Here is an 18,946-nt window from a genome sequence, read left to right on the forward strand (position 1 = left end):
TCTCCAAGCAGATCAAACATTCTAGGCAAATGAACTAGAGTTTAATTAAAGCAGACTAAGCACCCAAATTCATATTTCTCTTCCCTTAAGACATCAAGTCTTCTGATACTCTTGCCGTCCTCCCCTCCTGCAGCTATGCGGTGTCAGACAATGCGTACCGCTCCATGAGGACGGAGCGGAAGGACCAGTGCATACTGATCTCAGGGGAGAGCGGCGCCGGGAAGACGGAAGCGTCCAAAAAGATCCTGCAGTACTACGCCATCACCTGTCCAGCCAGCGAACAAGTGCAGACCGTCAAAGACCGTTTGCTGCAGTCTAACCCAGTGCTGGAGGTATCTGTGTTTGATTCTACTTTTATAGAACAAAGCACTGAAAGAATCATCTCTACTAGAAGATTTCTTAACAAGCTCTGTCAATTTCCTTCATTCCTCTCACCTTTTTTCTTTATTCTTCTCCTATCTTTATCACATTCCTTCATCTGCACCGTCTTGTTATCTCTATTCCATAATCCATCACTTATCACTCCTCTCCTCTTTCACTTGTCCTTATCTGCTGTGTCTTTCTCCCTGCCAGGCCTTTGGGAATGCCAAGACGTTGCGTAACGACAACTCCAGCCGCTTTGGCAAGTACATGGACATTCAGTTTGACTTTAAGGTGAGCAACAAGCAGGCAAAAGACTCCAAAATCCAAAGAAGTTTGTAAAGAAATTGAAAATATATTGAGGATTAAGAAGTTATAATACATCTAACCTCCCCTTTTTTATGAGTGCACTATATATTTAATGGATGACAAAATCCCTCTGGAACCTGCATGTTTTACTACACCTCAGTACCCCAGCCTTACCCAATCCTCCTTCTCCTCGTCTTCCTCCCACCGCCGTCCTTGGCCTCTCTCCCGTCGACAGGGGGCTCCGGTCGGTGGCCACATCATCAACTACCTGCTGGAGAAGTCCCGGGTGGTCCACCAGAACCACGGGGAGAGAAACTTCCACATTTTCTATCAGATGATCGAAGGAGGCGAAGAAGACCTGCTGCGACGGCTTGGCCTGGAGAGGAACACCCAGCAGTATCAGTACCTGGTTAAGGTGAGGGTGGGACAAACACGTCAATGTTCCTCCACTCACTGTTTCCACTTTGAAACAGTATAGTGGCAGCTTGATGGTTTTCCTCATCAGGGAGTTAATGGAAAGATGAATGAAGGCAAAAACAAAGCAAAGCAAAACCAGCTGGATGCTTTAAAAGCATGTAACCTAAAAACTGAGGTTACATGCTAGTAGAACACAAACCCTGGTTAGGAGAGCCTAGTCAAAGTCCAAGCATAAGTTTAATTGAGACTGAGCAAATAAAAATGGGCAATAATTCTTGGCTTAGAAGCACAATGTGGGTAAAGACATTTTCCAAAATACTAAAGTCCCTACAATGGCTCCCTGTAGGTCAGAGAAATTTGATTTTAAAAATGTGAGTTTATAAATCACTGAAAGGCTTGTTGTTGTTGTAACAGTCTTCCTGACCTCTCAGACCTTCTGGTTCTCAGAACCAGAACCAAACATGGAGAAGCAGCCTTCAGTTTTCATGCTCCACTAATCTGGAAAAAACTTCTAGAAAACTACAAAACAGTCGGAACACCGAGTTCCTTTAAATCGAGGCTAAAAAGCCATCTATTTAAGTTGCCTTTGATTCATAATACGTAGAATGTTGATCAATGTATCGATTATTTCTGATGATTTGAGAAAATGCAATCTTTATTGCTTATTTCATAATTGGTCAAAGTTTTATGTGTTTATGGTGTAAAGCACTTGGAACTGCCTTGTTGTCGAAATGAGCTTTAAAATAAACTTGACTCAACCTGCAGACGAAAATGTTTCTACTAAGTACTGGGTCATACAGACTAGCAAATACTATTTTATAATTATGCATTACTTTGTCACATTAAATCCCAACATGTACATTTGTTATTATAGCCTGACAGAAAGTGGAAAAGTTAAAGGGGTAATGACACTTTTTGAAGGTTTTACCTTTCTTATGAAACATCTTTAGCCACTAAAGCAAAATGTCCTTCAGTGCCCTGTTTGGTCCAACCTGCCTGTAGCTTTTGGTCCGTCCCGAACGCCTGCCTCTGCGTCCCAGTGGACGACCAAGTTAATGGGCTCAGAGTGAGCAATGCTCAGAGCAGTGTAAGGGCTTTCCTCAGAGGACAGATCTTCCTTAGGGGACTTGCTGAACACTCCTTTTCACACAATCTCTCTCCATCACCTTCCAAACCAAAGCAGCTTCCACCTGTGTTTGTCTAAGTAGGTGTTTATATTGCATACACAAAGGTGTTTAGCTGTAAACAGCTGTTTGCGCATCACCTGCTCTGTGAAAATCTGATGGTTGAAAACTCTCATGGTTGAAAAAGTCTAAACTCTGCTTCACTTGGTTTCCAAAGTTGAGCTTAACTCGTCCGATGCGTCCCACAGGGCAACTGTCCCAAAGTGAGCTCCATCAACGACCGCAGCGACTGGAAGGTGGTGAGAAAAGCCCTGACTGTCATTGGCTTCAGTGACGATGAAGTGGAGGTAAGAAACAAACAATGTAATTATGGTGAGAACAAAGTCAAGAGACTTTTTAGCTTTTGGTTTTTATGCATCACGACACAAACTGCAATCTGCTTCTTAATGGGTATTAAATTTAAGGATATGCAAGCTCTAGTCAGCCACAATTTATGACATAATAACAGAAGCTCAGCCGAAATGCTTAGCGATTGCATGTTTGTGCATTTTATGTCATGTGTTGTAGTTTTTGAGGTTGTGTTTGCCTTGCATTCATTTGTGTTAAGGACCAAATCATATCTTGTCTCAAAACAAGAAACCCAGGCACTGAAAGACGTTCCAGTTACCCTTCATTTCGCCTCTTCCTCATTTATTTGTGTTTTGACTGTGGGTATAGTTGGTGTTCCTGTGAAGGAGTCTGAACCAGCTGTTTCTTTTAACCACTACTGAATTGAGATCAGAACAACATAAACTTAAGAGGTTTGAACTTAAAGTTGCTGTTTGTGCTGATGATCTAGTTATTTTTATTTTCAGTCACCACATTTTGTTGTGCTGTGTCAATACTTATCCAGTGTGTCACAATGCTTAGTGACTTCTCTGACCCGCTAACAACTTTCTATTAAAAAAGCGTTACAAACCTAGCAACTTCTTTCTTTTACTGGAAAGTTTTATGGCGAAGTGAAAGCAGTTCTGCTCTGATTACAGAGTTCTGCCGTGAGCCTCTCCTGCTTCATAAGTACTGCAGTCAGTCTTGCATCGGAGTTCGTCCTGCAGCTTGCAGACATTAGTCTGAGTGGAGGAGACCCATCCAGCTTTGTGTCCACTTTGCAAATAAATCACACACGCTGGGAAACGCTACTGATAACAGTTCATTATTCTAACTCTTGGCTGGTCACCAGGGCTGTGTGTCGTACTGTGATGAAAAGAAAATCCGTTTTAAACAAATCAGAGAACTTAACAGGTTAGGCACGATTCGACGTAATGATGTCAGCCCTGAGACGGTTTTAGGCAAATTAATGCAGACCTAAACAAATTAACACAGAAATGCACAGAATGATGGAGCCCTAAATAAGATGTAGACAATTTATCAGCAACAAAGCAAGTTGATTTTGGTGTTTAATGACACTTATTTGGACTTTTCTAAGTCTCATATAGTTCAATACTTGAAATCACCTGAATGCAGAAATCAGAACCATTTTCTTAAAATTAACGAATTAAAATTGACTGATGCATGTCACATTTTTCAGTCCACAGTTTTTATGTTTTGAATAAAGATATTGGAAGCAATAGAGAAAAAATATTAACCTATAATAACTTATAACCATTATGTTAACTTAGGTGGAGCTCTCAGTGTTCCTGAGGCCATTTTTGTCTCTTTGGATGACAGAACGGCGTGTAGCTGTCGTTATGGAGTCATAAGTCACTTTTGCTCGGCGTGGGAGTCTTCCTCCACGTTTGTGAGTCTGGGCTTTCTCCCAAAGCTCCTTTAGAGATCCCACTGCTCAGAGAGAGCAGCAGGTGTGAGTGTGTGTGGGTTGCTACATTCCCGGGACGCTCCGATCTTTGTCCGGTTTTTAATCAAAGCGGGACTTATCAGTTGAGCCGCTTGTAAAGATAGCTTCGATCTTACCGCGCCGTCGTCTCTGATCCTCTCACCTTTGTTCCCTTCGTGTCCTCCTGCAGCTCATCTTTTTCACTGCGTCATCCTTAATGGGTTTTTTTTTACTCTGTGCAGGAGCTGCTGAACATAATCGCCAGTGTGCTTCACCTCGGCAACGTGCAATACGGCGAGGAAGAAGGCTACGCCCACATTACGTCGGATACGCAGATCAAGTACCTGGCCAGGGTAAGACTGCGCCGCGCCGGTTCATGAGCAGATCAAACAATAAGACTTTAATAAGTGTATAAAATTCTTTTGAAGAAATGAAAAGAAAGTAGGCACAATAAGATGGCATGCAGATTATGACTTAGACAATAAAGGTTTCAGAGACGGCGAAGTTATAGAAACCGCAGTTTAGATTTATTATCAAACACACTAACAGGATTGTCGCTGCTCTTTTAAAGAGGGGTCGACATTTTTCTGTTATCAAAGTTTTAAGTTTTACTTTAGGTTCGATGATGCAGGCTGCTTTTCAGAATGAAATCCAGTGTCAAAGGTTTCAATAAATAATCTTACATTATTAATACATACAGTTCAGTTCAGAAATCAATATCTGGTGGAATAACCACCACCAAAAATTTATGGCTCTTAATTTTCTCCAGAGCTGTACATATTTAGAGTTTTTTTTAATTTACAATTTCAAAATTATTTAGTTGAATATGATTTCTAGACAACCACCTAAACTTTTGAAGCTGCACTATTTTTCTGAATGATTGCAGATTTTTTTTGTCAGTTAGGTTTTGGCTCATATATGCTTAAAAAGTAAATGAAATAAAATGTCATTATTAACTGGATGTTTGTAGCAGTCTGCTGAAAGGTAGAGCCCTGAGGCTAGTTTTTTTTTATATCGGTCCCATAAGTAAACCTGGCCCGATATTAACAACTTGAGCACCTTTCATAAGCTCTTTCCCCTTCAGCTCCTCCCGACTAGCGGCAGCAGCAACACCTGGTGAAGCTGCACATCTGCTGAGCTGATCATTCAATAAGGTTCTCAGTCCAACGCTCCTATGAACGGTCATAAACGGCATAATGAGAAGCATTGTTGTGATGACGTGCTGAAGGTGAAGTGTTGGAATAGTAGCAGCTTCTTAGAGAGACAGAGGACAATTTATAGGAGTCAAATGTCTTTTAAGTTATGCCTGATATGTACAGCATTCTTATAACAACCCAAGGTTGCATAGTTACTTGATTTTGCTACCAAATGGAACTATGTGCTGAAAATACATGATAACTTTATGTATTTTCTGTTACAACAACCACATACTCATTTTATCTATTTTATTTCAGTGTTTGTGCCTCTGCCGGCACTGACAAATTACTTGCTCTATTTTTCTGTCGACTCCAAATGTGAATCTACAGACACAAAACAGATCATCTCTGTGCCTCGGTTCATTTTCACCTCTGTTTTGCTGTCCCCACCAACCACAGACATAATAAGCGGGCGGGAGAGAAACCTCTCTGGCCGCAGACTGGTGTGACGTCTGTCTGTTTTCTGGAAGAGGTGGATTTGTCACTGGTTTTACTTCTGGTGTGTGTGTGTGCTAATGTTGCTGTGCTTTTCCAGTTGTTGGGGGTGAATGGGACGGTGCTGACAGAGGCACTCACACATAAGAAGATAATTGCCAAGGGAGAGGAGGTAGGTTTGGATACACACTGTCACTGTGTGATAAGCACTGGTATACAAAGCTTTCCTGTCTGTGTAATGTCTGCTGTGGTTAGAAATAATAACATTGTTACATGTGTAAGTGTCCCAGCTCAGCTTTGAGTTACTCTGTCACACTGTGTGTGTGTGTGCAGCTCGTGAGCCCTCTGAACCTGGAGCAGGCGTCGTCGGCTCGGGATGCTCTGTCCAAGGCGGTGTATGGACGCACCTTCACCTGGCTGGTCAATAAAATCAACACCTCGCTGACATACAAGGTATAAACTCACTGACCAAACCCTGCTGCAAGGATCGTCTTTATTCTGTAGCTAGATGGCGCCACCTTGTGGCCACAACTTAAATATAATCTATAGATAAAGGACTGCTTTTTACTTATCATTTATAGCCAGATTTACTTAAATCCAGAGGTGGGTGAGAGCCGCAGAACTATAGATAAGGAAAAGCAGCGCTACTTAAACCTGTACCTGTCCTGGACGTTACTCAAGTAAGAGGGTAAAAAAGTAATTTTGCGAAAAGGTTTCTCAAGTGCTGATCAAAACATCAGTCATTTAATATTTAAAAGTTACATTATGAGTTGGACCAAAATATAAATTTATGTAGAAATCTTGGAAATTAATATACATATGCAATTACAAAATAAAATCATACAAAATATAATATAAAACATATGAAACTTTTAACCTGCAACTGGAGGTGTGTCTGGCGAATCTTTTTTTTTAAAACAATCTTGTTGTTCATTCATTGAAGTTACTAACAGTGGGGAGAGTAGCCAAAATGTTTACTCAATTAAGAGCAGCGATACTTCACGATACAATTACTCAAGTAAAAGTAGGAAGCGCAACGTAATAAAGATATTCCTAAAATAGTAATTTTTTCCAAAAAGTTACTCAAATACATGTAAATAACCAGCTTAACTTCCCTGCTATGCATGAATCTCATTGATAATAATACAATATTAGTTACATGGATATTCTCTGGGTTTTTGGTGCCAAATATGATTTTTTTTGTCTCTGTCTCTCCAACAGGATGAATCTCATAAGAACGCCTCTGTTATCGGTCTGTTGGATATCTACGGCTTTGAGGTTTTCCAGCACAACAGGTAAAGATAGTTTCACGTGTTTTCTTTGTTTTAGCATGACATCTTAAATTAAAACCTTCAGAATGTATCGACTAAAAGCTGCTCTGAAATGTACAGTGGTGTAAAAATAATGCTTTCCTGGTTTCTTTTTTTCCATTGATAAATGTTTTAACATTAATGTTGATTAATGTTTGATGTTCTCAAACATTAAAGAAAGGAAATCAGGAAGAGGGCAAACACTTTTTCACTCCACTGTAACAAGTTTGATTCCTTGGAAAAGTGTTAATATTTTCATCAACTTATAACCACAAGATAAAAGGTATTTTGTTGAGGTTTGTTGTGATAAACAAACACAAATGTGTGCACAATTTTACGTTTGAAAGAGAGTAAAGCTGCCACCACTATGAATATTTAAGGCTTTTGTCCTGTTGGAACCTGAGCAGTTTCTAACAGGTTTTATTTCTTCTATATTTAGCCCCACTCACCTTTCCATCAATTTTGACAATTAATTCATTAATAAGATCAAAAATCGTGGCTCATTTTGAAGATTTTTCATTTAGCCATTTAAGCTTATTTTATACAACGATATAAGGGCATAAAGATCCAAATAAAGAAATAATTCAGTTTTTTTTTTATTACACAATCAAACATTTTGTTGCATCTGCAGCTAAAGAAAATTACTTTTAACATCAGCATGTGAAAAGCTCAGCCCTTCTGATTAACTTAATGCCAATACAGTATAGGGGCAATTTATAAAAAAAAAAAAATTATGAATAATCGAATATCAAAAAAGGTACTACATTTTTTTTAACAGAAAGTGAACCAGGTGAAGCTAAAACTACACCACTTGAGGAGTTTCAGGTAGAATAGATTTACAAAGAATGTTTTTTATTTTAAATGCAAACTGTATAAATGGTTTGTACACTTAATATGTTGTTCTTTCAGAAATTGGCCTCTTTCAGAGAATGTATACTCTTGTTAAAGATTAACTAATTATTAAATTAGATGACGATTATTTCAATAATCATGATTATTTTCAGCCCCAGTTCCTTGGTATTGTTTGTGGTTATAATGTGACAAAATGTGGAAAACCTTTCTAATCCTGGGTGATTTCCCTACGTGCAGCGAGTGTCTCTGGTCCTTAAACATTTTTAAGAAATGAAACTGCAAAACTGCCCGACATATTGACGTTTCTTTTACCTTTTCCTCAATCTGATCATCGGATCCTCCTGATTTTCTCTGTTCTGCAGCTTTGAGCAGTTTTGCATCAACTACTGCAACGAGAAGCTGCAGCAGCTGTTCATCGAGCTCACCCTGAAGTCAGAGCAGGATGAGTACGAAGCTGAAGGCATCACGGTCAGTAGCTTCTCTAACTCCGTACACTTACACACACACTGTTCACGCCAATCTCCTCAGAATCATGTGACGATGTGACTCGCTACCTTGATCTGAGGAATTGGTCTGTGATATTTCAGTAGGAAAGTGCTGATCCCCTTCTATCATCACTGTTAACTTCTCTCAGTCTGGGTTTGAATTTTGCAGCATTCTCCTAATGGGATCCATCTACATTGAGTACATATATTTTTTAGAAAGAATCCACCCCATGAATAATTAAATCCACACATGCTGGACTGCTTGGTAATTCATTCTCAGGTAAAACCTCCTGAGGAGATTTCATATCAGAACAGTCCTGTAACGAAAGCCGATCCCAGTGATGTTTCTCCTTTTTCTTTCTCTCCTCTTCTGTCCTTCCCTGTTTCTGCCTTTTTGTTGCGTTGTTTTGCCCGGTCAGAACAAAGACCTCTTGGTTTCAGTCTAATGTAAATGTGTCGAGAGCAAACAAGTTGTGGGAGAATCTTGGCTTTGCCTCTCAAAGAGCCCATTATGATGCGTCATGACAGACGTGGGTTGCTCTCTGTGGAAAAGATGCGACTCTCGAAGCTAACATGAGCTAACGGTGCTTGTGGAGCATTTCTGAGTGTGTGTGTGTTCACATATATGTAGGTGCAGGGTGTGTCTGTGTGCCAGGATTCCTGGCATTCTCTGAATCTTTAAAACTATGAACTATGAAAAGCTGCGACCAGCTGTTTCAGCTGCTCCTCTTTGGAGGAGCTCCAGTTTTATATCGGCGTTCGCGTTTTGGCCCCCATGACCTTTCCAACAATCGGTTAGCTTTTGCTGCTGTCACATAGTGATTTGTGTGTTTGCAGTGGGAGCCGGTCCAGTATTTCAACAACAAGATCATCTGTGACCTGGTGGAGGAGAAGTTCAAAGGCATCATCTCCATCCTGGTGAGGCGCTGCACCCAAACACCTCGTTCAAACTTTGCCTTTCCATTGCTTCAGACACTGCAAGTTTGAAGCTCTTATCTCAACAAATGAAAAAGACCTCATGCTCGTCTCCTGACCTCTGAGGACTACATGATGCTCCACTCTGTGTTTTACATGGTGGGAGTTGGCAATAGCAACATTAAGAACTTAGTTTTCTGTCATTATTTGCCAACATAAAATCTCTTCAATAAATAAGTATGTAATAGATCACAAATGATATCTGATCGTTTTTATTTAGTCATTTTATGGTAACACAGTTGAGATATTTTTTAAGTACATTGGCAGATTTAAGATTTGAAATTCACTCTTTGAAGCAGGTTGGAAGTTGTCATTCTTAATATTTTTTCATTGCAGTTGTGACTAATTTAAGTCATAATATTGATTAAGATGCTTTATGAATGCAAAATGTCATTTTTATTTTTTAGTTTCTTTCTTTAAATTGATTTACCCAACTCAAATAAATGTATTTCAATTGAAAAGAAATCCCCAAAACACACGGATAAGCTAAACTTACACATTAAAGATTTAAATGTAAAAAATATATTATTATTCTAATAAATTATTTAGCTTTCACCACACATTAATTAATCATAAGCTCATCAGTCTCTCAACATTCAGAATACCAGAAAGTTTTCTGCTTTGTGTCTGTCAGGTGTTTCAGCCTGAACATGCAGTGTACACAAATATATTATCATTAATAATAATAACAGAGCTGAACATCCAGTAAACAGAAATGTAAATTTAGCTTTTCTCCTCTGAGATCTTAACGCTGTCCTCTCATCACAGGATGAGGAGTGTCTGAGACCTGGAGATGCCAGCGACTTCACCTTCTTGGAGAAGCTGGAGGACACCCTGGGGGGCCACCCGCACTTCGTCACGTCAGTCTGACACTCAGTCAACCCAAGTTTGGTCTCGGGTTAGAAAACCTGAGTCATTGATGTGGCTGATTATCCTCACTCTCACTCTGTGTGTCTCTTTAGTCACAAGCTGGCGGACGGAAAGACCAGGAAGGTGATGGGCCGAGAGGAGTTCAGACTGCTGCACTACGCTGGGGAGGTCAACTATAACGTTAACGGTGTGTGTGTTTTCTGAATGGATTAGTTTATCAAAATAAATGGGTTCCTTCTTTGGTAAAGATACTTTGCTTACATTTTCATCAAATCTTATAGGGGGAGTTTCTCAAAGAGACAAAGACCAATTTCAGGGTGTCGAGTCGGGAAGTCAAATTTCTTCTAAGCTATGTTTGATAAAACATAGAAGAAGTGATAACATACACGTTACAAGATGATGCTGCAAAATGACACCAGATGCCTGGAAAATGCATAGAACTGCATTAATAATAGCAATTAATATCACAAATGATGAAAGATACATTGCAGATGACTGAAATGATTTCCTTCTGCCAGATTCCAGAATAACACATGAGATAATTGTACAGTCAATCATTTATTGCTTTTTTCTGTTTAAATAGTTACATTGAAACATATAATTTTTTATTATTTGGTAACGCCTCTGAACTATACGAGTCGGGTAAAACATTGCTCTAGGCTCATTCCTGCTGACAGAACTAGTGTTTATAACTGGGATAATGACCTTGTGATGGTTTCTGTAAATCGTCGCCTCTTTGTAAACACTTTGACTGCATGTTTAGGGTCATTGTCCACTTGAAAGACCCATTTGAGCGAGAGCTTTAACTTCCCGGTGGATGTCTTAAGATGTTGCTCCAATATTTATGCAAAATTTCGTCATGATGCCATTTATTTTAGAAAGTATACCACCCTGTTTAGGAACAGGGTGTTTAAGAAGTAAACACACTGTAAATATTAGAGACTTTAGAAGATGAGTTCAGTTTTTATCCATCACTCCTACTGTAGTGTTAGAAATGTAGGAAGAGAAGCTGGTACCAGTTGTTTTGTGATTAGATGACTGAATCTTTTTTTTTTTTTCTCCAGGATTTTTGGACAAAAACAACGATCTTCTCTTCAGGAATTTAAAAGAGGTTAGGCACCGACTGAATAAAGAGCAATGCATTTTCCTGTTTGTTTTTCCAGCATGAGGTCAGTCCATGTGTTTGCATCTGCAGGTTATGTGCATGTCTGAGAACAAGATTCTGACGCAGTGTTTTGACCGAGACGAGCTGAGTGACAAGAAACGCCCCGACACGGTGAGCTGTCCTCCACCCTGCATCTGCGTTTGTGCTCTCAGGAGGTTCCCCTGCTGGTTTTGAGTGAATGATTTGGTTTTGGTTGAATGCTTCTCAGCATAGTTTCCCACAGCACAATAAACAGCCGTGTGTTTCCCTCTCCGATGCTGAGTGGGCTGTTTGATGGGGATTCTCCGCAGCTGCCTTCGCACTGAGGAATGCCCAACACACACACACACACACACACACACACATAATGATGCAGGGCACTGTCACAAGCTGGTAAGTTGGCATCCCAGTCCTCCACAGTGAACCCAGTGTCCAGTCGCATCGACCATCGCTGTGCTAACATCGTCCTCCTCAGCTCGACCTAACCTGCTGCTCGCCTCTTTGTCGTTTCCAGCTCTTCTGAACTGCAACTTTTGCCAGTCGCCTTCCCGTCCATCCCTTCCTAACGGTCTTGAATCTTTTTTTTATTCGTCTGTGTCTGCCCTTTCAGGCAGCCACCCAGTTCAAAGCCAGTCTGGCGAAACTCATGGAGATCCTCATGTCCAAGGAGCCGTCGTATGTCCGCTGCATCAAGCCCAATGACTCCAAGCAAGCAAGTAGGGTGTTAATCCTTCTTTTTATTATTTACTGATGTGTAATGTAGTGACTTACTGCATTTATGTAGCCCTTTAGTTGATTTTAAACTAAAGATGTGGCACTGTAAGTGAAAGTAGAACTATGTTTTTTGGATGTAGAAATTTTTTTTTAAAAAAGCTTCGCATTATTGTCTTAACATCTAGTTAGACGTTTATTCAGTGGCGCATCGATCAGAATTTTCTGACCAGTTTTCTGACTGCTCGTCTGACCAACTCTGATTTTCTTTTTGTGAAGTGATATAAATAATAATTAATTACTTACATTAGATGCAGAGGTGACAATATGATAATGGGTGACAGGTCAGAAACTTTAAATCTGTTTTTGACTCTTAAAACAACTTCAAAGTGATTAGATATCATATTTTTAAATTTAACATTAACTACAGTTATTAGTTACTAAATTACAAGCCTTCGTGTGTAATTTGTAGCAAATGAAGATGCTGAGCCTAAGTAAAATTTCCAGAAGACTGCCAACATTTCCAAATTCAGCATGTTCTAAAACGATAAAACTAAGTTTTTCTGCTCTAGATTTTGCCTACATGCCACAGAAATTTCATTGAAAGTTTTCCTCTCTTTCACTCTCTTACATCCTGAATTATAATTATATTTAGAAATATTAACAGGTTCTTCATTACTTTTATCCATGTGTCTAAGAGTCACTGTGAAAGGTCAAAAGAACCGCAGGTTTCAGACCATTGATGTGGTTAACAAAAACTGCGGCAGCAGCACAGTGCATGATCTCAAACGTTTATCATGTAAAAGTACAAGGTAATCCATTATAGGGGCTGTGGTTGCTTGTTTTTTTTTGTGAAAATATGGCATGATATATTGAGTAGGTATTATGCATTCACAGATCAAAAAGATCTACTTTTGGCGGGTCACCAAACAACTTTTAGTGCATCTATACAATTCATCTTTTTTCATAATACAGCTGTGTTATTCCAAAATTGTGGAAATAAATTTTTTTATTCAATATTCAGATTAATGAAGTCAAATGACATCAGTGGTACTGAAATCATTCTTTGAGACGTGTCAGTTTTAAGACGTTTTTGTAAACGCCACTGAAGCAGATCTGGTCCTCGTGATGATGCAGATCTTACCAGTACCAACCCAAACAGTCCGATTTCTGCTGCATCAGGAGCGACAGTATGAGCTTCTGTGTGGCTGCCTTTGTTTTTCTCCACACTTGGCCCTTTGTTGTTTCCACACTGTCCCTCTGTCCTCTGTTACTCCTACTGCTGCTGCTTACCATCTACGTACTCCTCTCCCTGCTTCATGTTGTCCAGCTGGCTGATTCATTTCTGCCTCTCTCTCTCTCTCTCTCTCTCTCTCTCTCTCTCTCTCTCTCTCTCTCCTCTGTCGCAGGTCGGTTTGACGAGGTGCTGATCCGTCACCAGGTCAAGTATCTGGGACTGATGGAGAACCTGAGGGTGAGGAGGGCTGGATTCGCTTACAGGCGTCGCTATGAGATCTTCCTACAGAGGTGATCAGCCACTCTCTCTATTTTTTTCTTTTTTTAATGAAGACACACCAGCAAAAACATTTCTTCATTCAGCTCTCATTTTCTCCCTCAGAAAAAGTCATGGATGCTCAATCTATTAGCATCTATGCCTTGATGACTAGTTTGTTTCTCAGCGATCCTGAGACTTGTTCTGAAAGGATAACTTAAAGGAGGCGGGTTATGCAAAAATTCAAATTTGCATGTTTTTATACTTTTATTGGGATTTTAAGAGCTCAAAAAAAATTTTTTTTTTAAATCCCAAGTGTTTCAAAAAAAACAAAAAACAACTGTTTTTGGCAGTAAGTTTATTTTTATTTTTGATATCTGAAAAATAAACCCTCTAAAAAAAAACCTAAGTACTGTGCTGTTACCTAGCAACCCTAGCTGAGCCCATCTTGTCACCTAGCAACCTAACTGGAGCGCCAGCTCATTTGGTCAGCTGGTTTTACCACTGTATGTGCTGTACAATGGCTGCTGGAAAAGACGAGTGTTTTCTTATCAACTTTCCATCAAGAAGCTACTTGCTGTATTCTGGTTGGTTGTGCAGGAGGCTCTACTTCTGCTTTTTAAAGAGGTATAGTTGTTCAATTGTGCATCTTTTTGCAGATGAATGTGTAAACCTTGAGCTAGGGGGCGTGGCCAACTGCAGCTTATTTGGATTTAAAGTAACAAGAGGCCCTAAAACAGCTCATTCTGAAAGGAGATCAAAATAGGAAGAACTGAGCAAACTAAAATCTCAATATCTAAGAATAATTTTGTGCAAAAAATGTAATAAACATTTTGTATATCATAACCTGTTCAAGGAAACATAATGGGTCACCTTTATAGATCCTGCAGCCAAAGAGACTTTTTAAACAGCCAACCTTTTCCATCACTGTGTTCTCTTCAACCTTTAAGCTTCACATCTGAACAACCATGCTGGTGTTTGTGTGTTTTGCCTTCTTTGTGTTTAGGTACAAGTCCCTGTGCCCAGAGACATGGCCTAACTGGAATGGAAAGCTGTCTGATGGTGTGTCCACACTTGTCAAACACATGGGATACAAGCCTGAGGAGTACAAACTGGGAAGGTGAGCTGCGCAGAAATCTGTGAGAGAGGTTACTGTTGGCACCTGAACTTTGTGTGCGTGTTGTTACAAAGTATTCTGGTTATTCATGTAGAGTAGAAAGTAACATTTCATTTCTAAATGCAACAGATCCAAAATCTTCATCCGCTTCCCAAAGACTTTGTTTGCCACCGAGGATGCACTGGAGACCAGAAAACACGGCCTTGGTAAGAGATGGAGTATTCTGTCGAGATTGATCAACATTTTGAGTTTTATTTTATTTATTTAAATCTTTTTCCTACCTTATAGCCACCAAGCTACAGGCGGGATGGAAAGGCTACTGTCAGAAGACCAAATACCAAAAACTAAGGACCTCAGGTTAGGAAGCCACCATTTTTACATGTCCTATGTGCATTTAGCATTTCACATTAAACAACAGTTAAATGTCATTGGTCCAATTAATTTATTTTTCTGTCCCAACCAGCCATTGCGATCCAGGCTTGGTGGCGGGGCTTCCTGGCGAGGAGGAAGGCCCAGCGCCGGCGACAGGCAGCTAACACTATACGCAGGTATGAGACAATACAGCAGTATGTCAGAATATAATAAAAGATGTAAGGAAGATGAATACTTATTTTAAAGCCTTCTTGTTATTTGGACTGATTACAATGTGATTTCCTCATTTTCTTCAGGTTTATCAAAGGCTTCATCTACCGCCACAAAGAACGCTGTCCAGAGAACGAGTATTTCCTGGACTACGTGCGTTATTCCTTCCTCATGAATCTGCACAGGAACCTTCCCAAGAACGTCCTCGACAAAAGCTGGCCCACACCTCCGGCTGCTCTGACTCAGGTGGGAATCTGGGTTTGTTTAACTGCAGACATTCTTGATTTAATATATAATATATTGATTTAATTATTTATTGACAATTTAAATAAAGCACAAGCAGTAACCAATAAACTTAGTAAAGGAAAACTTACTGTCTCTTATAAATCAGATACAGCGCCTTGCAGAAATCCTCATACCCTTTGAACTTTTTCACTTTGTGATGTTATAGCCACTAAACAACCAAAACATGGCCAACTAAAAAGAACATTGTAAGAAAAACATTATTCCAAGAACCAGATAATTTACAGTGTGCACTACTTTGTGTTAGTCTATCAGATAAATTATTAATAAAATACAGTGGAGTCTGTGTTTGTAATGTGACAAAATGTGAACGTTTATGGGAGGCAAATTCTTTTACACTGCACTTATATGCAATGTTGTGAAAACCGTCTGTGTCTTAAGGCTTCAGAGCTTCTGCGCAAGATGTGCATGCAGAACATGGTGTGGAGTTACTGCAAGAAGATCAACTCTGAGTGGAAACACCAGGTGAGAAATGTCACCAGTCACAACCTTCGCTTTAGAATCTATACTTTGTATTTGCTGCTCTTTGAATTTGCTTCATTCATCTCTGGTTTGTATACAAATAGATGGAGCAGAAAATGATCGCAAGCGAGATCTTCAAGGACAAGAAGGACAACTACCCGCAGAGTGTTCCCAAGCTGTTTGTCGGCACAAGACTCAGTGAGACTTCAACATTCAGACGATGCCGATTTTTTTCCAGTATTTGATCTAATTCCACCTTTTCTGTTGCTGCTCAGATGGAGAGGACATCAACCCCAAAGCAATACAAGCTCTGGGCAATGAGAAGATGAAGGTTAGTGAAGCCTTTCTTTGTTTCATACTGCTGAAGGGTTCTGCTTTTATGCTGACGTGTCTCTGCTGTAATCTCAGTACGCAGTGCCGGTCACCAAGTATGACAGGAAGGGCTACAAGTCTCGGTCCCGGCAGCTGCTCCTCACGTCCAACAGCGCCATCATCGTCGAGGAGGGCAAACTCAAACAGCGCATTGATTACGGAACCCTGAAGGGTGAGAAATAAATCTGAGGATTAGATGGAAAATGATCAAACTGAACCAGGATCTGACTTATTGTCGTTATTGTTGTGTCTCAGGCATCTCGGTCAGCTCTCTCAGTGATGGGTTGTTTGTTCTGCACGTGCCCAGTGAGGACAACAAACAAAAGGTGCGACAAAAGACGAGTCACAAAAGCTTCCTGAGAATGTTTCTCATTTCATTTGTGTGAAAATGCTAAATGTGTTTGTGCCCGTTGACTCCCAGGGGGACGTGGTTTTGCAGAGCGACCATGTGATCGAAACCCTGACCAAGATCGCCATCTGTGCCGACAAAATTAACAGCATCAACATCAACCAGGGCAGGTGAGAGTCGGAACAGACGCAGCAAAGCTAGCTTTAAATGTGTGTTCACAACGAGCATTGATCAGCTATGAATTGTTAGTTTCATCTCCATAAGAAAATCAAAACATAGCCTTTGTCAATGTTGGAGTTCCTCAGATTGATGATGCGTAAAGATACACCACAAAAATCCACGTCATTGCAAAATGTGAGCCATATTTCCAGCTAAATTGTTTTTTTGTGGTTGTTGTTTTTCCGTGTTTAACTTATGTGAGAATTGTCCAGTAAAGTATAATGTAGCTTTGATACCTTAACAATAGTTCACTTCTTGTGAATTGTTTGTGAGCTCCTATAGCCTTCTGAATGCTGTTTTCCTCTGATGACAAATCAAAATAACTCCCTCTAGTGGTTGTAGGAGGATTTAAATTCTTCCAGTTTTTCTCAAATTTTCCCACACCCAGAATAAGATTCTAATAATACCAAAGACGATCTACAAATATGTCACAAGTTTGATCACACGTTTATTTTCCTGGAGTTTCACTTGTGACCACATCCTGTGTGTGTGTGAATGTTTTCTGTATTGTAGCGGAGAAAATAAATTGTAAATCTGCCCTCTCTGTTTACTGTTGTAACTCCATTTATCTGCTTTGTTCCTGTAGTATAAAGTTTACAGCAGGTAATGGGAAAGAAGGGATCATAGACTTCACGCCCGGGTCAGAACTACACGTGGAAAAGGCAAAGAACGGACACTTGTCTGTGGTGAGAGAGGATTTTTCTTTTCAGTTTACATCCCATTATAGAAGTATGACAGTCTCATGTTTAAAGAAAAGTGCTCTCATTTTTTCCCAGCTGCATCTGACTCTTTGTTGCTGCAGAATCTTTATTCACATCCTGCTGAGCTTTGATTCGTTTTTGTTCCCCAGACGGCTCCGAGGCTGAACTCCAGATGATGGCCACCCTGACCGGACGTAGCAGGAACCGCCTAAGCTCCCCATCCTCCAATCACACGAACGCAGACCTCGCTCCGCTTTAGCCAATCAGACGCCACCTGTCTCTACATTTGCGGGCTTGTGCATACAATTAAAATTTTAAACCAAAAAACACATAAAAATCTAGTTAAACTAATTGATATATTTATGTTTATATATAATATTTTTGAGATTAATACTTTTGCTGTTTGAATATTCTGATTTTATAAATAAATATATATATATATAAATATGTATAAGGCCAAGGAATAACAAATATTTCTGGTGCATTTTTCTTGCACCTTGCCTGCTTGTTGTGCTTTATTCAGGAGCGAGAACACAGTGAGCGACAGACTAGACTCAGACACCATCAGGAACAGTTTCTGGAGAAGATCAGAGTAACCTGTTGCTGTTTTTATTATTTGCTTTCTAATTTGGACCACTTAATTTCTGCTTTTCTGGGGAAGATGACTTATTGTTACGAAGGTGCACAGATCAAGGCTGGAAGCATGGAGAGCGGATGAGAAAGGGTAAAGAGGCGAGGAAGAGAAATTCATCAGTAGGCCTAGAACACAGAAAGAGCTGCTGTAGTTTGCTGAAAATCTGCAGGAAGATGACCAAAGTAAGTGAGATGTGGATAAGAGAACGGTGGAAAAAAACACGACAAAGCACAGCCATGTTTTACCTTGTAGCCTGGTTTTTATTTTCATTGGTTAATTTCTTCAGGACAGTTCATCAGTTGTTTTAACAGCTCTGAAAACTCTTGCACTCAACAGAGAGAGGAGATTTGTTCTCACAAAGTTATTTGACTAAAACTTAAATTGCAGCTTTAGTCTCGCTGTCCTCCTCATCCAACGCCTGAACTGGTCTAATCTGGCTGGAGTCTGAGCAACGTGTACAAACAACAGCGATAATTAATTTTGACACATTTTCTTCTTGTGTATCTATATTTCCAGAGAGAGGCTCATTTCTGGCTACAGACTATATTTTGTGACTTTAGGGACTCTGACTTTTTAGCTAAACTTCTCACAAACAAACACCAAAAACACCAATATGACAAGTGAAAGATATAAATATGTTGTAAAAAAATGTTTTCTTTTTAAGGGATTAGTTTCACATTTTGGGTGAAGATTTGATAAAGCCACTCTGTCGTT

At 39.8% G+C, this 18,946-nt stretch overlaps 1 protein-coding gene across 5 annotated transcripts in view; it reads left to right on the forward strand.

The window, feature by feature from the left end:
• Nucleotides 1–17,975, forward strand: part of LOC103474896 (unconventional myosin-Ic) — a 57,423-nt gene extending 39,448 nt beyond the window's left edge. For all 5 annotated transcript variants that reach the window (XM_008426167.2, XM_017308369.1, XM_017308370.1 and 2 more), the window contains 29 exons: nucleotides 134–332; nucleotides 574–654; nucleotides 905–1,084; nucleotides 2,459–2,557; nucleotides 4,266–4,376; nucleotides 5,755–5,826; nucleotides 5,988–6,107; nucleotides 6,876–6,949; nucleotides 8,179–8,284; nucleotides 9,139–9,219; nucleotides 10,045–10,136; nucleotides 10,239–10,333; nucleotides 11,211–11,257; nucleotides 11,342–11,422; nucleotides 11,901–12,006; nucleotides 13,411–13,528; nucleotides 14,500–14,613; nucleotides 14,740–14,816; nucleotides 14,899–14,967; nucleotides 15,074–15,158; nucleotides 15,279–15,438; nucleotides 15,877–15,960; nucleotides 16,062–16,155; nucleotides 16,233–16,288; nucleotides 16,366–16,501; nucleotides 16,585–16,655; nucleotides 16,751–16,848; nucleotides 17,484–17,583; nucleotides 17,748–17,975. In XM_008426167.2, the coding sequence (XP_008424389.1) occupies nucleotides 134–332; nucleotides 574–654; nucleotides 905–1,084; nucleotides 2,459–2,557; nucleotides 4,266–4,376; nucleotides 5,755–5,826; nucleotides 5,988–6,107; nucleotides 6,876–6,949; nucleotides 8,179–8,284; nucleotides 9,139–9,219; nucleotides 10,045–10,136; nucleotides 10,239–10,333; nucleotides 11,211–11,257; nucleotides 11,342–11,422; nucleotides 11,901–12,006; nucleotides 13,411–13,528; nucleotides 14,500–14,613; nucleotides 14,740–14,816; nucleotides 14,899–14,967; nucleotides 15,074–15,158; nucleotides 15,279–15,438; nucleotides 15,877–15,960; nucleotides 16,062–16,155; nucleotides 16,233–16,288; nucleotides 16,366–16,501; nucleotides 16,585–16,655; nucleotides 16,751–16,848; nucleotides 17,484–17,583; nucleotides 17,748–17,774 (2,833 nt within the window). In that variant the 3' untranslated portion in view covers nucleotides 17,775–17,975. The remainder of the gene's footprint in view (nucleotides 1–133; nucleotides 333–573; nucleotides 655–904; nucleotides 1,085–2,458; nucleotides 2,558–4,265; nucleotides 4,377–5,754; nucleotides 5,827–5,987; nucleotides 6,108–6,875; nucleotides 6,950–8,178; nucleotides 8,285–9,138; nucleotides 9,220–10,044; nucleotides 10,137–10,238; nucleotides 10,334–11,210; nucleotides 11,258–11,341; nucleotides 11,423–11,900; nucleotides 12,007–13,410; nucleotides 13,529–14,499; nucleotides 14,614–14,739; nucleotides 14,817–14,898; nucleotides 14,968–15,073; nucleotides 15,159–15,278; nucleotides 15,439–15,876; nucleotides 15,961–16,061; nucleotides 16,156–16,232; nucleotides 16,289–16,365; nucleotides 16,502–16,584; nucleotides 16,656–16,750; nucleotides 16,849–17,483; nucleotides 17,584–17,747) is intronic.
• The last annotated feature ends 971 nt before the right edge of the window (nucleotides 17,976–18,946 follow it).

The sequence above is a fragment of the Poecilia reticulata genome, linkage group LG13, assembly GCF_000633615.1.
Source record: "Poecilia reticulata strain Guanapo linkage group LG13, Guppy_female_1.0+MT, whole genome shotgun sequence".
Taxonomy (NCBI): Eukaryota; Metazoa; Chordata; class Actinopteri; order Cyprinodontiformes; family Poeciliidae; genus Poecilia; species Poecilia reticulata.